Below are 21912 nucleotides of genomic sequence, written 5' to 3'. Positions count from 1 at the left end.
ATCAATAGCCGACACGGCAGCGAGTCGTAACCACCGACAGTGACAGCAAGTTATGACTTGTGAGTGGTGCATCGCGAAAAAGGGAAGGGCCGCCCACAACCTCCCGGCCAAGGGTTCGTGCCCACAAAAGCTTAGCTTTTTTGCAGAGGGAAGGCGTGGCTTGGCATCAAATCACCAGCCACGTGTGGCGGTGCAAAATGGCGCTCTGCTCTTTCCAAGATGGATGGCTGCTTGCTTCCTTTGCCATCAGCATCTTCTTTCTGAGGCTTGACTTCCTCATCTTTCAACATTTCGACATGATGAGCAATTCGGGCCGCCCAACTCATCCGAAAAACAATGACTGTGCGTGCGGCAAAGCAGGTGCAGACGGGGTCATGGTTCGGCCCGTATTTACATACAAGAGCAACTGACTTCTTTGCATTCTACTGTCCGTACCCCAAGCTTTCAACTGGCTGCTTGAACGCCATGCCTAAGAAAGTCTGGGAGTCCTGCAAGATCTTGACCAATTCCAGCTCAGATTGTCTTACATTCCATTGCCATTGCCAGCCTGGGCCTGGATCGTACTCCAACCCCTTTTCGAGCTTGTGTTGGTGTACTCCGCTTCCAGATGAAGGCATTTGACGAATTTCATTTAGTCTGTTGACAAGGGCAATCCTGACTACTCGAGAATTGCTGCTGCACAGCACACGCTTAGATCCCAGGATACAAAGCAAAGAGTATCATTGAAAGCGCGAGATTTTGGTACGCAGCGTACGGACGAGTCACTGGCATCTTGTCTTCGAGGCGTCACCCAATTGAAGATGTCGACCACGCAACGTTTCGCAACATGCACAACCCCCATATACAATCGGCACGACGTGGGGTCACACCAAACAACCCAACCAAAAACCGACATGTCTGACTCTGGCAATTATCCGTACGGATACATGGAACACGGTGTGGTCACTGACCGTTGGCACTGGTGCAGCGGAATCCGGCAGCCGTCAAGACTCCTTGCTGGTAGCAGAAGCAACACTCCTGAGCACAGAAGTTTAGGAAGAGCCAAGTCGAGGCTACAGATGCCTACTCCGACGGGCTGTCCTACGATTTCGTTGGCCTGGAACCATGGGGATGCAGGGGAGTGAGACTTCAATCTATCGTCCGATAACACCATTCGGGCGCTCCCTTCAGACTCTCGTGGGATTCGGACCTGTCTAACAACGTCGTCCAAGCTTCTGCCGCTAACAATCATCGCAATCGCACCAACACGGATGACTGCCAAGAAAAGCTGTTGGGGGCAACTTTCGTCGTCCTGACGCTCACAGCGCTGGTCCCCCACTGTTTGCGGTCGGGTCGTTCGTTGCATGGACTCGAGAGTCGAACGGACACCAGAATCTCGATATCAGCGTTGGACAAAGAGGAATCAGCAGCCTCCCGCCAGCCATTGCGCGATTTAAACGGCGGTTGGACCAGGACTGCGTCGTGAACACGAGGGAGAAGCCACGCTACCCACCGAAACCCACGATCCCGCTGAATGCAATCTCATCAGAGGTCTCAGCAGTAAGCCACGGCGAACCTTGTTCATCATCGTCTGATGTTCAACCTAATGAACACATCAGGAAAAAGCATGGACGACATTTCCCAAACATTTGCTTTTTGGCTGCAATAAGGCTGGGCACCTTCGACGGCAGCGGCCGTTTGCTTGTTCGCTAACTGCACAGCACTCTACTCTTCTTGCGAATGCTTGAGTCGGTCATCAACTGTTTTTTGTACATACGTCTTGTTGCCTCTCAGCCACAGTTTCTATTCCTGTCCCACATGTCGCCTCCCCGAGTCGCCCGCCGGCTGCGTCTCCCGCGCCTCAGCTTCTTCGTCAGAATCTTCGTATGCCTCAGCTCCCCACCACAACAGCGCCAAACCTCCCCTGTCCTAGTCCCACGCCCTCAGCTCGTGCTAATGGCACAGACATTGTTTCCCAGATTCCCAGCATTCTCGGTCCCTGCCGACCGCTAGCCACTTTGGAGAACTCGTTCGCGACAAATTGCCAGTAGCGTTTATTTCCCTTCACAAGGTCTCGGCCAAAAGCAACTGAATGTCGCCGGCCCAGCGAGCCATCACCCACAAGATACAACCCCTCCTCTTCCTGTTCGCGCCCTACGTCCCCCGGCAATAGCCCCGGTCTGGTAGATCTTGATCCATCAGACTCGATTTCGTTTGTATACTTGGCACTTCACCCCCGGTCAATCTCTCCTCTGTAGAACGGAACACATGTTGTCTTCTCCTCCGCCAGATTCATAGGTAAAAGTTATTACGGCTGCTACAATACCGATGGCACCAGGCGTCGTGTATCCGACTGGCAAACTTGAAGCTGCAGTGTCTCAGTGATGCGCGTTAATCTTGCCAACTCGCGATTTGAGAGGAATTGTGAGGCACATGTCGTCTCTATCTCTCCCTTCCATCATCTGTAATTGCTTTCCAGGACAGGCGGCCCCTCGTGAACCCCCGGCACCCCCGGGCTTCCAGATGACTGTCACGGGCGGGAGATGGGCATTGACTAACGGCCGGAGCAAGAAGCTGCAAGGTGTGGCGCGGACTAACGCCGTCACCCTTGAGCTTCCGATGGGCGTCCCTATCAGACCAGAATGCTCGTGTACGGAGTACATCTTGTTTTGTTTGTCTATATTAAAGAGCATTCCTCCCACCCTGTCATCACCCAGGACTCGACCCCACCGCATTCCGTGAGATACTTGGTTTTTAACTGAACTTCATAAAGAAGTCTCTTGGCCACTCCCGCCATTCCGTCTCTTTACTCGTTCCTCACCACTTGTTTCCTCCCTGTGTTCCTCACTACCTTTCAACCTCTTTCGCTGCCTTCAACAAAGCGACGACTTGGGTTCCCAATTTCATCAGAAACCTCGGACAAGTCAAACTTCCCGACAAAACACCCACAACAAACATAACCAACTCGGCCGGTTCTCCTTTCCATCATAACCGAAGGAACAAAATGCAGTTCCCCGCCGTGTTCTCCATGGTTCTCGCCATTGCCTCTCTCGGCGCCTTCGTCCAGGCTCGGCCATCTCCCTGTCCTGATGTTCGTCGTCTCCCCCCAACCCCTCCGGTGCCCACCGCAATATCACTAGAGATTCTGACTTTTTCATATATAGTGGAAGCGAGATGACATCCTCAACGGCAAAGCCAGTCCTGAAATCTGCTGCTCATACGGCGTCTGCAAGGGCGACGTCGTCGTCATGAGTGGTTGAAGCAGACTCTTATTTTTATCAGAAGCTATCTAAGCTCATACCGCAACGATTTCGCAACACACCCTCAAGCACCAAACATCGTCAAAGCGTTCAACGTTAACACGACGACCACAACGATGAAGGCCGCCCACGAGTAACCACACCCTTCCTAATCATACAAGCCAGAGTCGACTACTACGAAAAAAAACGACATGCATATATCGGCGTTCGCATACGGGCCCCCCTCCCCAACAATGTCAGATAGATACGGCGTTACGGGCGCAACCTAGGGTTTCCCACAAATTGGAGCCCTTTCTTTTTTGCAGGACTCAGGGATTAGCAGACTGCCTATTCGGGATTGGACGACGGCGCCGGGGCCGACAGACGTGCAGATGCACATACACCACACTTTGGTCTGACTATGCGCATCTCGTCGGGTATCTTGGGAAACATTCTTCTTCATAGTTTTTTTTTTGGACGAATGGGAAAACTCGGTCGGAGTTCCGCTCCCCCTCCTCACCCTCTCGGTCTCCAAGACGAGTTTCTCGGGTGGTTCGGGCGGAGTGAGACGGCTGCACCGGCTTACACTAGGTAGGTAGACACGATTTATGATTGTTCGTCGATGGGTCATCTTAATGAGAATGGGCTGTCAAGGACATGATAACATCATGGGTAAATCAAGCTCGGGGGCAAACGACATCTTCGGTTGAAGAGTGTCGAAATCAAAACTAAGAAGAGAGCTACAAAATGAAATACGATGAAATCACGCAGATAATTGTCACAGCCTCGATAGATCCATGCCATCATCAATCACATGCTTAGCCCAACAAACACAGACATCAGAATTTCAGTCTTATTTTCAGAAACGGGCCACGAGATACAGAAACGCGTGTTGGTGCTGACTGGGGCGCCTCTCGGAGACATTGCCTTTTCGCTTTCTCTCTCTCTTCCTCGCTCACACCTTCCCACCCCACGTTGCCCGTTCCATTGGCCACTGTCTCGTATCGCGAACAACCACACATCGGGTGGCTTTTCGTTTGCACGATAAGCGTCCCGCATATTCGGTACGAGAGAAGGCCACTTCACAAACAACCGCATTCGTCGATCTAAAAGTTTTTCTAGTTTTTTGTTTTCCTTTTCCGGAGGTTGAGCCCCATCGTACGTTTTTGCTTGACTCAGTGATCTGACTAAACCATCACCTTTCCTCACCTTGACATCACCTTACGCACATGGTGAGTAGTGCGAAGCGTTTTCAAGAAGCCGTTCCGGCGAGAAATGTCTCTGTCGAGACGACGAACCCGTAGGAGCCCTACAGCAAGGCTTAGCGAACGCCCCATCACAGCCATTCCCGCAATCACAAGCAAGATCCACTGCCATGCCAAATCGGGAGAAGGAGAGGGTATAGACCAGCCAAGAGAAGAGAGGAAGAAAAAAAAAAACTCACAGAAATGTTGTAAAGGCACACCTCGGGAGCACCAGGCGTCCCGGTCCCGCAGCAGTCCTCGATCAAGATGCAATCCCACCCGGCATTATACGCATCCGTCAGCGTGCCGAGGACGCACTGGTCCGTATTCACCCCGGCGAAGAGCAGTGTTCGGATCCCTCCTCCTCTTCCCTTCCCGGTCCTGGAGACACCCTCCTCATCATCACCACTCTCCCGGGTACCTTCCAAATACCTCCGCAGCGGCTGCTCCGGGCTCCACATCCCCGACATCCTATTCTTGTCGCACCGCACGTCCTCCCCCGTCCGGAGACTGCTCCGCTTCAGCGGCTCGTAAATGTCGGCGTTCCACTCGCCCGCGACGAGGCAGCGGCCCCTGCCATCGCCGAGATCTGCGCCGAGGCCGAGGCGGGCGAGGGTATGCCCCTTGTCGCCGGGAGAACTGCTCTTCCCCTCGTCGCCCAGGACGAGCGATCGCGAGAAGCCGCGCTGGACGCTGGCGGGCATCCGCGCCAGGTCGTCGTCGGTCAGGCCCCAATTTAGCCAAATTACCTGTGTGCCGCAACGGAAAAAGTGAGCTACGATACGTTGGGGGTCGCTTGTTTGACCACCGCTACCCCGGCAAAAGTTCCCTCCCCCAATCCCCTTCCAGACTTCTACCCCCCCGCGTGCCCCTCATCTCTGTCCTGTCTAGTACTACTGCTTCTGTACCTCCGGTAAGACGGGCGGTAACGTCTGCCGGGTGCCCCGAACGTCCGAATAAGGGCGGGTGAGAGTAAGGTAGAATGGGTTCAAGGCCGTACCTGGATACCTAATTCGCGGCATTTCTCAACAACCTTCTTGGTTTGCTCCACCGCCGCCAGCCCGGCCGGGTGGTCTCGACAGCTGGGGTGCAAAAAGTAATTCTGCATGTCGACAATCACGAGCGCCGTGCTGTGGGGGTTCACCGAAACCGACGTCCCCGCTGGTCCTTGGCTGGTGCCGACCTTCCAAGCCGGCGACCGGCCCCGGGTGAGATCATAGGTTCGCGACGGTCTGTCGTAGTGCCACTCGTCGCCCGGCGGGCCAAAGGTCAGGCCTGGGCGCATGACAAAGGCACGACGACGCGCGAGAGGGGTCCGAGTTTTCTCCTCGGATATTCTGGTCCCGACGGCGGCGGGTATAGCTCACTACTTGCCCCGATTGCGGGTAATAAGTGGTCTAGAGCGATTGGACGGGTGTTAATGTCACTGAGTGTGTATAGGTTGAAGAAGAAAAGTTCGGATTTCATTCATGCAGTACCAAGAAGTCGGTAGATAAGAAATCCCGCAGAGCACGCACAAATCAGCAACACAGCGCAGCGCTTGTATCAGATGGAGGTGTCACCGGCTTTGGTCTATCAGTTCTTCGGGAAGATGTGCGTCGGCGCGGCTGTCGCCCGACCCCGCGGCCAACGAGAGTTGCCCGGTCTACGGCAGTCTGCAGAACGAGAAACAGACACAGTCTCATATGTCAAGAGTATGAGGTACTGACTGCATTAGTATGCAAGGCAGCAAGTTTTCAAGCATATAATTAGCTTTCGGGAGCGCGTCTGGGTGGGATGAGACGACGAAAGTTCGAAAGGCTTCCCCACGGAAGCGCATCTCGAAAGGGGAGGTAGAGGACCGAGGTACGATGCTCGCTGCTACCTAGGGCGTCTGCCGCTTGCGACTCCCCGGTGATTAGGGCGAAGTTCGAATGGGGGTAATTCGGGGGCCGACCTCCAGAATGTTTGGAGACTAGATGAGACGGGGAAGAGAGGGGCTTCATGTTTCCGTGGAGCTAAAGGATCTTGCGTCGGCCACAGTCGCGATTCGTGGAGCGACATGGTCCTCAGCAAGCGACAATACGACTACGACAAGGGAAAGACGATGGTCGACCGTAAACCGTAAAGATGCGGAAGCTCAACGAAGTCCCCTGGTTCGAATACCACGTGAACGCAAAAGAAAAAAATCCCCGTGGCGCGTGTGTCGAGATGGTTGCCCCTCCCGGCGTGCCTGGACCTGGAAAAGCGCGAGACGTGCCGCTTCGTTGTATCCGTAGTGAGACTATATGAGAGAAAGCGTAGAATGTCAGTGAAGCGTGTCGCGGGGAGTGGTATATGTCGGGTACGGATCGTCATCGTGATTGGAGCGGAAAGTCGCAAAGAGGAAGAATCGGTCTTACAGCGACCGAACGATTCCCACAACGCGGCAGCGCCCCACCCCTTGCCAACAAGCTTCGACCCTGCGTGACGTTTCGACGTGGGGAACTGGGGTCAAACTATTCGCCTTGGGCGACGAGGGGTGATGAGGGGCTGGATTCGAACATTTGTTGACCAAAGGGCCGACGAAGCTGCTGGATTGTTGGCCGACCCAGAAAAATAAAAAAAATAAAATCCACGAGTAGCTCCAAGGTATATATCCAGCCGGGCGACTGTCCGATCGTGTGTCGTTGTGCTCCAGTCCGCTCTACTCTTCCTCTTCTCTGTCCGCTTTCTCTGTCCCGTTCGCCCATACCCTCGACTCAGGTCCTCGCCCTTGCTGTTGCTGTCAGTCGTCTCGTCAATCTCACACCCACGTTTCACACCCCGCCGCCATATCATATCTTTACCTAGCAAGAGACCACTCTCCTGGACCATTCTTTTGAGCCCTACCACTCCTCACACACACAGAGACAACCGACTTTCACAATGTCTCCTTCAGCTCTTGATCCTCCCGCCGCGGTCGGCTCCGTTAAGGTGTCCAAGGCCAACATTGGCGTCTACACCAACCCCGCACACGACCTGTGGATCAACGAGGCCGAGCCCAAGTTGGAGGCTGTTCAGGCCGGCGAGGGACTGCAGCATGGCGAAGTCACGGTGGCCATCAGAAGCACCGGCATTTGCGGGTAAGTATTTCGTGCCACACAAAAGTCCCCCTTTAGAACACAAGGACAAGCCTAACCGAGAGGAACAGATCCGACGTTCACTTCTGGAAGCACGGATGCATCGGACCCATGATTGTCGATGGCGACCACATCCTCGGCCACGAGTCCGCCGGTGAGATTCTCGCCGTCCACCCCAGCGTCACCCACCTCAAGGTTGGCGACAGAGTCGCTGTCGAGCCGAACGTTATCTGCAACTCTTGCGAGCCTTGTTTGACCGGTCGTTACAACGGTTGCGAGAAGGTCCAGTTCCTGTCCACCCCGCCAGTCCCAGGTCTCCTGCGACGATACGTGAACCACCCTGCTGTGTGGTGCCACAAGATCGGTAACATGACATATGAGAACGGTGCCATGTTGGAGCCCCTGAGTGTCGCTCTGGCCGGTATGCAGCGTGCCGGTGTGCGCCTTGGCGATCCGGTCCTCGTCTGCGGTGCCGGTCCCATTGGTCTCATCACCCTTCTCTGTGCCAAGGCTGCGGGTGCCTGCCCGCTGGTTGTCACGGATATTGACGATGGACGTCTGGCTTTCGCCAAGGAGCTGGTGCCCACAGCCATCACCCACAAGGTCGGCCGCGGAACCGCCGAGGAGGAGGCCAAGCGCATCGTCGAGTCCTTTGGAGGTGTTGAGCCGGCCGTGGTTATGGAGTGCACTGGTGTCGAAAGCAGTATCGCTTCGGCTGTCTGGGCCTGCAAGTTTGGTGGAAAGGTCTTCATCATTGGTGTTGGCCGCAACGAGATCAGTTTCCCCTTCATGCGCGCCAGCGTTCGCGAGGTTGATATTCAGTTGCAGTACCGCTACTGCAACACCTGGCCCAGAGCCATCCGTTTGGTGGAGAGCGGTGTTGTTGACCTCAGCAAGTTGGTGACGCACAAGTTCAAGCTCGAGGATGCCCTCGGCGCCTTCGAGGCGGCTAAGGACCCCAAGTCGGGTGCTATCAAGGTCATGATCCAGAGCTTGGACTAAGCCAAGTCTGGTGCTTAGACGAAACGATTGATTTTTTGGGCATAATATGGCGGTGCTGGCGATTTGGTGTCATGGATGGGTTTTTGACTATACTTTAGAGATATGTTCCCAATGAATTCGTATGACAAGTTGAAGCTTCAATTAAAGTGACGATTCTTTACTGTTGATGATAGTGACGGACCATGTGAAAGAAGGTGATGCTGATGGTGATTGATAAGATGGGATTCGGGGTTGTAAGTCAGTGACAAATTGCAACCTGGGAATGGGACAGACGAGAATGCAGTACCTAGGTATCCATTCATGGCAAGAACCCATTCTGCCCCAGCACCTGCCGATGAACCTTTTCTCGCTCAGTGGATCTCACCAGTGAGTGAGTGACCTGCCACCCAGTGTGCCTGCCTGCACTCACTGAACGAGTGCCCCACTTTCCTTGGAGAGACCCATATTGTGATTGGTTCGATCTTAAAGCGGCATAGTCCGCTGGGCCGGCGGGTGCGCCAACCTCTTTCCCCTGGGAAGCAAAGGGAAAAGGTACCTTACTCCTTGTACCTGAGCACTGAGCTCCCCCTTGCCTTCGCCTTCGCCTTCGCCTTAGCAATTGACATTTTTCATAAGCAAGAAAAAGAGAACAGCGCACGGGCCATCCCTCCTCCGGCTCGCAACAACAGCACAAGCGAAATCTTCCGAGAGGTCGGGCAGACTCTGGCAAGAGAGACAGAGAGAGCTCTTTTTTTCATTTCACGCAAAAAAGACACCACCCATCACCACCCCCTTCCCATCAATTGGCAGCCAACGAAGCTCCTTCTTCGACCCCGGAGCCGCCCACATCGACGCATCCCGATCCGAGATCCAGATACCCCGATTTTTAATCCGTCGACGTCCTCTCTCTTTCTCTTCCGCAACACCAAACCCCCCCCTGGTCCAAGATGTCTTCCGCCCTCGCCCGCCCGCTGATGCGGACCACCGCTCGCACCCTCCCTTCCCGCGTCGCCGCCCGCTTCGAGTCGACCACCACCAGGAAGGCCACCGAATCCGCAAAGGATGCTGCCGGCAAGGCCAGCGAGTACTCGGCCAAGGCTGCCCAGGGCCTCAGCCGCGCCGCCAGCGCCGCTGGTCCCGCTCTGTCTGGTGCCGTCAACGCCCTCGGCAAGGTCGGCGGCCGCACCGGCAAGGTTATCAACTTCATTGAGAGTACGTGAAAATCCGGCCGCGAGGGAAACTCCATCAGGAGGGCCGCAATTGAGCGCGCACCCTCCAATTCGCGGGCCAATTGCTAACGCATATGCGACTATAGAGCAGGTTCCCTGGGTCATCTACTACTCCCGCGTCACTCTTGAGCTGTCCAAAATTGTCTTCCACGGCCAGAAAATGGCTCCTCCGTAAGTTCCAGCACTAGAACGAAGAGTCTAGCCCGTCCAGCTTCTAATGAATGATATACAGCCCCGTCAGCACCTTCCAGTCCTACTTCCAGACCGCCCTCGGCGCCGTCAAGAACCCTAACGCCCTCCTGAGCTCCGCCTCCTCGGCCGCCAGCTCCGCCGCCAACACTGCTGCCGCCGCGAAGCCCGCCAACATCGCCTCCCGCATCAACACCGCGACCGTGGCCACCGGTGCCGTTGTCGCCGCTGAGTGCCTCGGTTTCTTCACCGTCGGCGAGATGCTCGGTCGCTTCAAGCTCGTCGGCTACCACGGCGAGACCCACGCCGCTGCCCACTAAACGGAGAAAGAACCTTTTGAAATCTGCTTCCCCGCCATCTCGTACCGATTCGAAACGACGATGTGGAGGAGGACGAGAGATTTGTTTCCCGGGTTATTAATTCAAACTGCATCTAAAGAAAAAGAGCGCAAATGGTGGCTTCGGGTTATAGAAATCGGGGGGAAGGGGGTGTTTTTATTTTGGAATCAAATGACATGAATACTCGATGCCCGTGGTAGAGGTTCATGTTATCCAGTCGCACAGTTCCCCTTCGGTCGAGATTCTTCTAGACCGATTACGGGGCTGAATGTACTGGGAAAACAGCAAAGAGAATCGGTCTCGGGGGCCTTGGATCCGGACCGTCATACGCGTTTTCTCAACAGGCCGCCTTATTATTTCCTTATGTAGACTCTGTACATCACATACGTCAACCGCAGCCCACCCATGCTGCGAAACCTGCCTCCTGCAGGTAAATATCAGGAAACCTTTTGAATCAATTGGTCTGCTTGGTAGATAGCGAATTCGTGAAGTTATCTTGGGTTCAAAGCCCGAGTCGAGTCTATTCCTTTGGCGGTGGGACGAACGCCGAACCCAAGAGGAGAGACGCACTCTGGCATTATTTGATAAGAATGAGATGTCGGTACTTTGCTCATCACCCATCGCTTCTTCTACCTACTCTATTATACATACTACGCGAAGTTGCTTTTCAAGATACCAGGTTGGGCCATGAACGCCATCACTTGATGGGATCTTACTGGCGACTTCGACAGAGCAGCACATCCATCCTGCTCCATCTCCTCGTACAAATAGTGATGCTATTACAGGAAGCAGCCAAAGCCACGACAGATTGAGAGCAGGCATATGTATCTTTCACATCAATGACCTTCGAGTCTAATCCGGAGTGGAATTGCCACATCACTGTAACTGCATTGCTTGCCTAGCCGGATGTAAGAGAGCACGCCGTTATACCTCCCCAACATTCGTCTTCAAGACCCAAATCTGCCCCGATCACTCAAACAGCATGCTAAACTATAACACTGAACTGACGGCGGGTTTTTATGCAGTAGCTAGGAGTAAAAGTTTGGTCTTCATCGTCAGCTAGCACCTATCCTAACCAAAGGCAATGAAACGAAGTCCATCTCTGCGCGTCTGCGCTCATTCCTTTCGCTGCCGGCCCCGGAAGGAGACATTGCCATGATTTATCTCACTTCTCAGAAGAAGAGATGCCGACTGGGAAGGAACCTCTACCTTCCCCAGTCACCTCGATCCCATTCCTCTCACCAGCACAGCAGCGTCCGTCTAGGTTGGCGGGTCAGGTCAAGCTGTGTGCGTGGTATAGTGATTAAATAGAAATAAATACTCCAGTGAAGTCAGAGTTCGGGTTGACTGAGGGGCGCGCTGATCCCTTCCGGGCAGGGGCGTGAGCTCTAGTTGAGCTAACCCCCCTCCCTTCCATTTTTATATATATACTTTTATGTGGTGGATTTTTTCCAGCTTTACAGCCGCAAAAGATCGACCTCAACGGGATCAGCTGTCAAGGGAAATCACACAGTACGGTACGCGCAATGTGCCCCAAGCCCGCGGTTCACTCGACATAGTGATTTCAATACAAAAACACGATGTAATACGGGTTATATATTTTTTATATCATCTATTTTCCTTTGACTTAGTCCCTAGGAAGCGATGTCTACCATCTTCCTTCCCACAGTCTCTTCAAGATTCTGGGACTTTTCTGCATGTCGGCCATGGTGATATCTCGGGATGAGAGTCGCCGCTCGGCACTATCACCTCTATCCCCTCTTTAGCTATTTCAATGCAAAATATATCTCACGTGCAGTTGATACAGAGCAAAAGTATGGACATCGTGTAGATCGAGGCCGAGATTTGAGTATACACCCCAGCTATCTGCAGTGAATCCAAACAGCAATGCAATCAAAGGGGCCTATCCCTCAACGTGGAGATAATCGACTCTCATATCTCGAGACATGACATGATTATGTTTGGCAGCACTTGTTTCCGAGGTGAATTCTCACTTCAGGGATCCATCCCTTGTATCGTCAGCCCATGTTCTAACCTCTACTATGAATACTAGGAATGACCAACCCGATAGATGGATGAGTATTCAGCCAGAGACTCATTCACCGCCCCTCTGCTTCCCTCAAGTATTCCTTAGGTACCAACAAAATTACTAGGAAGGATACTTAGGTCTCCTTCCTTTCCTTCCTGTCACTAGTAGAAGTGATTTGGGAAATTTGGCCGAGGGGTTTTGGGGGGCGCCAGTAGAACCCGTTCTGACAGAGCCAAGTTGATCAATCGCTCAATGTTTTGTTCAATTCCCCATAGAGGAAAACAACATCTCGTTCTTTTCCCTCACTTTTTCTCTCATCATCCACCGCCTCTCCTTCTGGCATACCTCATCGCTAGAGTGCTTGGGTGCGCGCCCATCGAACTAATAAACACCTCCAAAAGCGCATATTGAAATGCAGCCAAGATATCTAGGTAGCCAAAGCTAGATCCATGAGTAGCGAGATATCGTCATATCATCGTCACCGAGCCTCATCCATCATACCCAGGAATCCTCACGTCACACAGACACCCAAGCCACTTTCCTCCTGCTAGTCCGAGAACCCGGTCATCAATCAGGCCCAAACACCACACATTTGTATGAACCAACCGTGATCCCATGACCGTCCTCATACTGGCTCGGTCGGATAGGCCAACTCGCGCCTCTACCTTTCAGGATAGAGGATTCCTTTCCCCTCATCGAACTACCCCCTTGAACCAGCTTGGTCGGATTTCTCTCCATGACACATATTACCAGACATAGAACGGTGTCTGGTGGTAGTGGTAGTAGGCGTCGCTTCAGCCAACCTTTGCGCCGCACGTCTGCCGCTCTTACCTCACCTCACCCGCCGAATCCCGTTCAAGGCCCGTACCGTTTGCAAGATCATCCCGTGTTCGTACTTCTGTACAGTACAAGTCTCTCCTTTAAACACATGCCATGCTGCCATCGAAGCGCCTCCATCTTGCATGGTGGCGTGTTGAACTTGGCTCTGGATCGACGCCCCTTTCTTCCACTCTCCCTCGTTCGACCCCCTGTGTACCTTATACTTGGCGGCGGCGTAGCAAAAAAGGATCAAGCAGCCACCAACCAACTATCCGGGGCACATTTCCCATGGACCTGTCCAGGAAGAGAATCCCACCAGTAGCCTTACGGACCAAATGTTTGGGGACCAAAGTCCCCAAACAGTCTGGTATGTGCGGATGCCCCTTTACCATCCCCTCGGGTCCGAATGGATAAAGAAGAGGTAGATAGGTTTCCCTTGACGTGCCGAAAGAGGGCAATGGTACCCTCTCGGGAAGGAATGGTGGTCAGCAAATTCTAGCTTAAGCCAGTGAGATATGTAGTATTCTCAAGGCCGAGGAATGCGCAAACGAATACTCTTTTGCCAAGTCTTCCTGGCCGGTCTTCGTTCTTTCTGTCAGTAAGAAAGTTTTCTCGCTTCCCTACTTCATTTGAAGAGTATCTATGACAGACGTAGATGGGCTCATCATTGTAGATCGTGGTCATTCCGCAGGGGTCGTCGGGACTTCGTATCCATGGTTGTCGATGCTCTTCTCCGCGGGATGATGAATCATCATCTCTTCCGATCTTCTGTTCGACAAAGTCAACCTCGCTTTTACACTGTAGATTAATAAAGATGAAGGGGCAATTTGGCAAGCGAATGCGTCAACAAACACCAAAAGGCACCTACGTCTTTCAGGGCTCGCTGTAAGATACTCGAGAAAACAGAAAATTGTGACATTTTCTCGAATCTACAGTCAACCATATTCTCGTCAACGAAACTCACCAACATCAGGTCACCCGAGAGCTCCTTTATGATGGGTGACTGACTACATGACCCAACTCCATCCTCAAGGTTGTAGAGTCGGGTACAGTAAGTGGTTTAGGCTTACCACTCCTGACCAAGCCCGTTGGGCCTCCATATACCACGAACCGTCCATAATGGCACAAATCTCGCGACAGATTGTCGGAACAAGACACGGAAAAGCATCCATCTCCAGTGAAGATGGAGTAAAGTAGGCAAGACTAGAATTTTTCGCATGTATTCTTATAATACCAAACTTTCCCTTGATCCAACAGCAATCAAGTCCCCTCTCTCTCTCGGGTGGTAGTGAAGAAAGGGCCAGAAACAAGAACACCAACAAAAGACACACCGCCGTATCATGCATTGCCATATCATCTGAGATCATTTGGGTCGAGAGCACCTTCAAACGCAAAAAAGTCTCCCGCCCCTCCATTTTTCCCAAGAGAGAGTACGTATGACAGTTCCCCGGCACACTTCCGCCATCTCCGAACTCAAAATCTCTCGTTGGAACCTCCCTAGGAGTCGGGCAACGCCCACCCGCCCGCTTGCTGCTCGCTTGCTCTCAATGCATCATGTCCCCTTGGAAAACCCACACCCTGCGCCCGTTGACAGCATGGGAATTTCGTGTCCCAGGTAATCGCATCCGCGATCCTACAGAAGAAGCATAAAACTGTACCCTGGGAGACTCACTCCTCCTCCCCCTTCTCCTCGTCACTTTTCACCTACCTTTCCTCTGATCCTGCAGCGCCAGTTGTTCCCGCATGGGATGAGGAAAGGTAGATCCTAGCTCCAGGTTGTCCAGGTGGCAGGGCCTCGTCGTAGGCGGCCCCTCATCACTCACCAACCCTCCCCCGGTCCGAGGCCGAGGCCGAGAATCGAGACCCCAGGCCGGTCTCGTGTTTGGCTGGGCAAGGACGCGGATGGTGCTCCGTTGAGAGAGGTAAAGAAAGAAAGGGCAAGGAGGAGATTGGAGAGAAAGAGCGAAACGAATGGAGAGCGCGGCGATGGACTGGAAGTAGATGTCAGTTTCCACAATCTTGCAGGATAGCTCTCCTTTTTTCTCCCTTTTACTCCTCTTCCCTATGCACCTGTAGTTGCGCAAGGTTGGGCAGAAAAAAACTAGCTCAGTGCCCTTTTTCCTTTTCTACCCGGACCACTCATCTCGAGATCCGAGTTCCCGGATCCGGGCATCGGGCGCTCAATGAGCGCCCAGATACACCATAAGAGGGGGGGGCAAGATCCCAAAAGGGAGAGGTAGTGGTGATAAGTATTAAAAGTGTGAATGTGTGCTCGCATGCATATGAAATACAAGTGTGTGTGGAGCGCTAAGAGGGGGGCAGAGAGAGGTTGAGGAGGGGCACAAGGCAGACTTGAAGGTGGGTGTAGAGTATATCGTACTTCGAAGCGTATCAAAAGGAGATCCGCCAATCCAGCCAACGTATGAGCTGCAGGCTCGGGGCGGCGGGACTCCTCTCCGTCATGCAAGTCGCACGTCGAGGGTACGTGAAGGCTGCTGCTGGCTTGATGCGGGTCGGGGCGTTGGTTGGCAGCCTTGATGGAGAGAGAACATTTGCCCAACTTCACCCCGGGAAAATAGCGTGTCCCATCTCCTGGTGCAAGCGAGACGATGGAGGGAAAAGAGCCGAGCTGGACAGCACAAAAAACCGAGAGATTTGGCTCCTGTGATGCCCATAAGTCCAGTCTGTGCAGGATATAGAATGGCAAGAGCGATCGATGCGTATCTCATCAACGTGGTCGAACACTAAGAAGATGAAGGCATACGCCCTGAGCCTCCTCGTCTGCAACTTGTCGCCAGGACTGACAGTATGAAATGGCCGAGAAGGATGGTGCCTCGCAGGACATGAGCCATCGCACCACGCTCAGGTTCCCCTTCTCATGGAATATCGGTGTGCCGTCTCCTACGTCTCCTACATACGCCGCCTTGAGAAGGGTTCATTGCTTCGCTGTTCAAATGTTGGCAGCCACAGCGAAGTTCCTATCCCGGCCCGCACGGTATGCAGCCGTTGCCCAACCCGGCAGGGCTCAACGAAAGACTGTAACGTGATCAGTGCAATATCCCATTGGCGGGACGGGGAAGCGGGAACGAGAGCAACCAACAAGAGATGGAGGCCACCAGGGATGATCGAACGATGCGGATGGGCATGCGGGAGCCATGTACACCAGAATGATGATGTGGAGATGGGTAAGGGAATAATCCCTGGCTGTCGACCAATCTTGGCTCTACTGTTGTGGCTGGTGCCTTTGCTCGAGCCTCGAAGGAGTGTAAAAGAGAAATGACAACCCCCCCCCTGGCCGCATAACCTTGGGTAACGACCGTTGGCACCTTCCGCCTCGACTCAGTTCGTAAATCGCGACATGGACGTCTCAATCGCGGTAGCACCAGGACCGTGACTTGACTTTTTCTTGAGTCGCCAACCAAGCTTGCTGGTTTGGCTCACCTGTACTCACCCTCTGAAAGGGCCGATCTTGCGATTCTCGTTCCAGGTCATCGTCCACCATAGCCAAATTCTATTTATATATATATATATATATCATAATATGTTAGATAGAGGCAGAAAAACTACGACCGCACATATCAGCCTTTTCGCTGCGGACGTGACAACCATCCTGATTAACATTGGTCACACAAAAACAAATGACGTGCAATGCTCCGCTGGCCGACATGCCCGTACTGGCCACTCCTCTCATCGCGCCCTCTTGCCAACCGCAGGAGCGTGCATAATGAAACCCAACGCCTCAAGCCTAAGTCTGCGCCATGCCGAGACAGAGCAGAGTATGCATCATGCAAAAAACACGGCCCAACTGCAATGCTGCCAAGCCCGCGCCGCCGTCAACTTTTGGGTAAATCCGGCCCATTTTCTTCCTCGCCAATGAATCCTTAAGAAAAGAGCAAAGAATATAACGTAGCGATAAGAGAAGGGTCGCGACTATGACTATAGGCGGTCTGTTAAAGATGCTGCGTTATGCTTGTGTGTTACCTCAGGTCTGAGCCTGGAGCTCAGAGATGGAACGAATGAAGTATGGGAAGGCCGAGAAAGAAAAAGGACTACTACGCGGAGCCTCGATTTCGATCCGTGACTGCCGAGTCTCCAAAACACACAACAAATAGAGAGATAACGAGGCAGGAAAATCCTAAGAATACCGAAATGGCGCAAAGAGAAAAACATGACTTGACTGCATTTTTGATGCATTCCCCGTTGTGTCTGTATGTGCCTAGCTAGAGCAAAGCAGAAGAGCTTGACCGAATCAAGTGGCATGCGGTACCCTACGGGACGGGGGCACCCAAAGCCTCGAAGAGAGCAAGACAATGAGGATCGTGAGACGAATTGAGGTACATACGGCTTGAAGCTGCCGATTCTTGCATGTTGGGTTCGCGCTTGGCTAGCCCGAGGACTGCAAGCCTATCTTGGTAAGAGGAGGAGAGAAAGCAAACATGCCGCACTCCCACGACGTACAGTAGAAAATTAAGATAGACCACGAGTTATTGAATGAAACGTCGCATGGACAGTAGCAAGTTTGCCTGTTGGCAGGACGGCACCAGATCGACTAAGTCGCACGCCTGATATTTCAAGGTAGACCGAGAGTGATGGTACAGATGACAAATCGCTCTGGTGTTCTGCTTGGGATGTCTTGCTTTGGCGATAGGGTATCGAACGTTTGCTGCTAGCTTGCTACGCCTCGTTTTGTATATGAGCTTGCGACGGGAGGGTGACGGCAGGAAAATCGCCAGCGGTCTACCCCCATCTCGTGAGACGTGACGTAACCCTCGGCAGTCTGAGTGACCACTTTTGGATCATTGGATTTGCCTTGGAGATGGCTTCTTTGCCGTCCAAACAAATCTGCGTCCGGCAATCAGTACTCTGTATCATAAAAATTGGGAGCTACCGGACGGCACTCTACACACGGTAACTCACAATTTGCAGTAGGCATGGACATTGAGTCGACAGATATCCTGCTTGAGGTCGTCCACCAGTCTCTCCACGTCACTTCTTTGCCAGCCTAGCAACCGAATGAAGGGCGCAAGTGTCAGACCTTCCAAGCAATGCGTGAGACCGAGATTGAACCATGTACCCAACTCTTCCTCAGCCGGGATCTGGCTCCACGGGTTCGTCGGTAGTCTGATCACATTCTCAGTGATATCTGTGAAGCCTGCAGCAAGGAGCTCCTTTTTGGTGTCGATTACATCGATAGGTTGTCCATGTCTTCTCATCGCACTCCGCAGGTTGTTACCCCAAATGGTGAGAGACGAATTTGTCGCGAGTGTGTTGTCGTCGCTACGAGGAAACCATTCGATTTCCACCTGCTCGATGTAGCCTCCGGGCTTGATTTGCCTGAATGACTTCCTGTACAATGCTGGCCAATCTCTTATGGAACCAAGTAGCATCTGGATGTGAACCAAATCGAAAATTTGTTCATAAGGAAGTGGCGCCTCGACGTCGGCTCGCTCAAACCTTACACACGTGGGGATACTATGAAACGATAAGCCTGCGTCACGAAGAGCTGCAGAATAGGAGATGCAGAACATACAGCTTGGGTTGGATGAGGGAAAGGTCTAGCCCCAAGACCTGGCCTTGATTCTGATCTGCCCAAAACTTGCTATGGTGAGGGTGTCAGCAACTCTGGGTTTCAATACGAACGGAGTGTTGAATGGATGGTCTTACTCGCCCACGTCGATCGCCCATATGCCAGTGCCCGTCCCGAGGTCGAGGACCTGGGGTTTGTCAGGCAGAGGTACTTCCCACAAAAGGCCTCCTCTTGCCTTCATGATCATAGCGTGGAACATATCTAGTCTGTCTTTCTCGGCCTTCATAGTGAGTTAGCATTGGGAAAGAATTACCGCAGCGAGATTTCATGGCCAACCGACCTCATCAACAGGAAAAAGATAACGCCCGCCTCCGAATGAGCCATACTGGCGGCCATCCTCAGTGTAGTCAGGGTACTCGGTACCAGCAGTCCCACTGCAGATGGCACGTTAGCGGTGTGTTCTGATAGTGTCCAGGGCAGCAATGCCACCGTTATGTTAACATCATGGCATACCCGTTTTGTGACATTGCTACCATGCGAATGGCAGCGTGAACCGGAAATTAAATTAAATTTGCCGACTGTGGTTGATTTCTAGCCTCTCTTCGGGACTGGCATCAAGAGGTGACAGGTGATGCGCGTGAAAGCTGCAGGTCGATCTATCACCAACGTCCAAGAACTAAGAGTATACTGCTCTAGTTGAGCTTCTTACCACTCTGTTGGCGTTTCGTTGCGGTACGGTACTGATGTGGGCTTCTGTAAATTAGTAAATTTACGACAAGCTCCGCGTCCGTGTGGTGATGAGATCGATCATGGGCTGATGGGCAAAGTGTGAAGCTGGTGATTTTGAAACAGGGAAGAGGGATTGGACCTGGAGAAGTGGGATCGAGCAGCGGGCAATTTAAAGTGTGCGTGCAGTAGTAAGTCTTGAATGGGAAACGAAACGAAATGATGGTCGTAGTGCAGGCGGCTGCAAGTCGATGGGAGCACACGCTGATGGCAACCAGGGAATAACACTGCTAGTACGACTGCCTTTTATGGAGAAATGTGACATGAGCAAAAAACCCGTCTCATGTCATGAGGGTTGGTACCGGGAATGAGGGAAACGACTAACGGCCAAATGTAACAGACACCAGTCGGAAAAGGGGGCAAGGCAACGAAGGAGGCTGTGATCAAGCCAGAGTCTTCTTCTTGTGTCGAGGCTGGGCGACAGCTGCCAGCTTCTTGTATTCCAGGAGAATTGCGTCGGTACGTAGGTAGGTAGGCGCCTCTTTCACTCAAGACCGACGCCATCACACACATGGCGGTGTTCACCACCACCACAACAACACACACGAGACACTCTCTTCGACCAGGCCACACTTGCACTTGCACTTGCATCGACCAACACATATCCGCGAGCGCGCGCCTACATCAGATCGAACGCATCATTCTGCTTTTGTCTGTTTATGGTCCCTCCGCTGCAGGAAAACCCTGCTGGCGCGGCACTCCAACTTGCCCAGCCAACAACACGGCGAGCGATGATGCGAGCAAAAAGAGAAAGGAAGAGAGGGAGAGGGAGGAAGAGCTGCAGAACGGCTTTTGCCCTACAGAGTGGCATGTAGGGTGAAAATGACATGGGTCGAGGTGCAGCAGCTTAGGGCAGAAGAGAGGGCCGGATGCTGGGCTTTGACAGCGTACCAGTACATGTACCTGCATGTAAACGGTCGCAGCATCAGCTTGCTCGAAGCTGGGGGTGTAAGGGAATTGTGCAAAATGTATGTGTGCAACTGTGTTTGTTTGTGGAGAGGTAGGCTCCTCTAGTCCACATAACCAGTCCTGGGTTTCTTCCTAACATGCAGCGGAGGGGGAGGCGAGAAAAGGAACGAGGGAAAACATATGTTCACCGACCAAAATGTCATTGAAGTTCAGAACGTGGATGCTGTCCCAAGGTAGGCAGGTTGAACAGGTAACATATGGTGGGGTTGATCCAGAGAACAGGTGGGACGACGGAAGGAAAGCAGACAACGATTGACGTACATGTTTGGGATGGAGAGCGAGGTTTCTTCCTCAGCCGCTTAGGGCGTCGAGCGAGTCAATTGATGTCGCACAACGAATTAGAGAGGTCGTACGGACCGGGTCCGGTGCTGCGGTAGTCGGCGTCTTTCTCGTCGTGTGCAGATTGGCCCGGGAAAAGATAGGTTGCGAAACGACGAGAGGCGTCGCAGAAGGCGAGAAGCCGTTGGTTGGGTCGGGATGGGTTGGGGTTGGAGTTTCAGAGCGACCTCGACCTTCTGCCTCGATATCTTGGCGCTGAGATGGACTGACTTGGGTACTGCAAAGTAAACGACGTGAAGAACTTGGCCAGAATGAGATGAGGCCAAGGCGACAGGTAAAGTTGTGCAGTCGATTTGAGATGCAAGGATACTATGGACAGCACGGGTGAGATTGGTTGAAAATCGCGGCCAAAGCCCGGGTCAAAGTTTGGGGTTTGAGGTTTCGAGGTATGCTTCCGATTGTGGTCGTGGACGAGTACGCTGCAGGGTGACGAGATGTGATGCAGGTCGACGCGGGCGAGACGAGGTTCAAGTCTCCGTTGGGCAGGTTGGGTCAGGTCGGGTTCGTTTCGGCGACGGGCGGGAGCGGGAGGAGCAGCGATATGATGGGATGGGATGTATGGAGTAAAAGAAAGGGAAGAAGTAATCCAACAGAAAGACAAGGGAGGTAGGGATGCTCGCTCTACTCTGTAGTTGTATAGAGGGCAGAACCACTGGAGCAAACAAGGAGCTCCTGACTTGGGGACCTGACGACGGGCAGAGTTGGTATGTAAACCACGGTTGGTAAGGTGGAAACAGTCGGTCGTGTGGACTTACTTCAACGTCAGGCTAGGTCGTTGATTCCGCGCGGCAGATGTGTCTTCGCGTCTTTCCACAGCGTTGTGAGGGGGGAAGGACCCTGGACTCGATCAAGTGAACAAGCGAGGACCGAGTGATGCAGATGGAGAGAAGGACAGCTTCTCTGCTAGTCCCTGCTAGTTGTGGCTGGCTGGCTCGCTGGATGTCCCGGGTGTTGGTGCTAGTCTTTCTGTGCTTTGGCCCTAGAACGATTCTAGAGAACAAGTGGTGTGTGTGTGTGTGTGTGTGTGTGCGTGCGTGTGCGTCTGTCTGTGTTTGAGTGTGTACGTACACCGGCAAGTGTGAGGTGTAATTGTAGTATCCGTATGCAAGGTCAACGCGGGTATCTGAAAGCTTTGGAAGTCAACGTCGACAGGTACTCATTGGT

At 53.0% G+C, this 21912-nt stretch overlaps 5 protein-coding genes across 5 annotated transcripts; 3 read left to right on the top strand and 2 right to left on the bottom strand.

Moving 5' to 3' along the window:
- Positions 1 to 2983: 2983 nt before the first annotated feature.
- Positions 2984 to 3239, top strand: BDP55DRAFT_724949 (uncharacterized protein; the record flags this gene model as incomplete). The annotated part of the gene is made up of 2 exons (XM_060578958.1): positions 2984 to 3070; positions 3144 to 3239. 2 exons carry the CDS (start codon positions 2984 to 2986, stop codon positions 3237 to 3239), a joined length of 183 nt encoding a protein of 60 aa, XP_060434096.1.
- Positions 3240 to 4159: 920 nt separating this feature from the next.
- On the bottom strand, positions 4160 to 5864 carry BDP55DRAFT_348536 (isochorismatase). The gene is made up of 3 exons (XM_060566979.1): positions 5463 to 5864; positions 4663 to 5211; positions 4160 to 4527 (listed from the first exon to the last, which is right to left on the bottom strand). The coding sequence occupies exons 1-3, from the start codon at positions 5745 to 5747 to the stop codon at positions 4471 to 4473; spliced, it is 891 nt and encodes a 296-aa protein (XP_060434095.1). The 5' UTR covers positions 5748 to 5864; the 3' UTR covers positions 4160 to 4470.
- A 1484-nt stretch (positions 5865 to 7348) lies between these two features.
- Positions 7349 to 8544, top strand: BDP55DRAFT_628074 (alcohol dehydrogenase GroES-like domain-containing protein; the record flags this gene model as incomplete). Its single annotated transcript, XM_060571848.1, has 2 exons — positions 7349 to 7545; positions 7614 to 8544. 2 exons carry the CDS (start codon positions 7349 to 7351, stop codon positions 8542 to 8544), a joined length of 1128 nt encoding a protein of 375 aa, XP_060434094.1.
- A 926-nt stretch (positions 8545 to 9470) lies between these two features.
- BDP55DRAFT_628073 (ATP synthase subunit G) lies at positions 9471 to 10261 on the top strand (the record flags this gene model as incomplete). Its single annotated transcript, XM_060571847.1, has 3 exons — positions 9471 to 9735; positions 9839 to 9923; positions 9985 to 10261. 3 exons carry the CDS (start codon positions 9471 to 9473, stop codon positions 10259 to 10261), a joined length of 627 nt encoding a protein of 208 aa, XP_060434093.1.
- Positions 10262 to 18040: 7779 nt separating this feature from the next.
- On the bottom strand, positions 18041 to 19181 carry BDP55DRAFT_628072 (methyltransferase domain-containing protein; the record flags this gene model as incomplete). The annotated part of the gene is made up of 5 exons (XM_060571846.1): positions 18041 to 18599; positions 18658 to 18726; positions 18792 to 18934; positions 18995 to 19088; positions 19168 to 19181. 5 exons carry the CDS (start codon positions 19179 to 19181, stop codon positions 18041 to 18043), a joined length of 879 nt encoding a protein of 292 aa, XP_060434092.1.
- Positions 19182 to 21912: the final 2731 nt, after the last annotated feature.

The sequence above is a fragment of the Colletotrichum godetiae genome (genome assembly GCF_030913485.1).
Source record: "Colletotrichum godetiae strain CBS 193.32 chromosome Unknown BDP55scaffold_6, whole genome shotgun sequence".
NCBI classification, from domain to species: Eukaryota; Fungi; Ascomycota; class Sordariomycetes; order Glomerellales; family Glomerellaceae; genus Colletotrichum; species Colletotrichum godetiae.
Note: the sequence above shows the minus strand (reverse complement) of the source record. Positions and strands in the feature narration are given on the sequence as shown.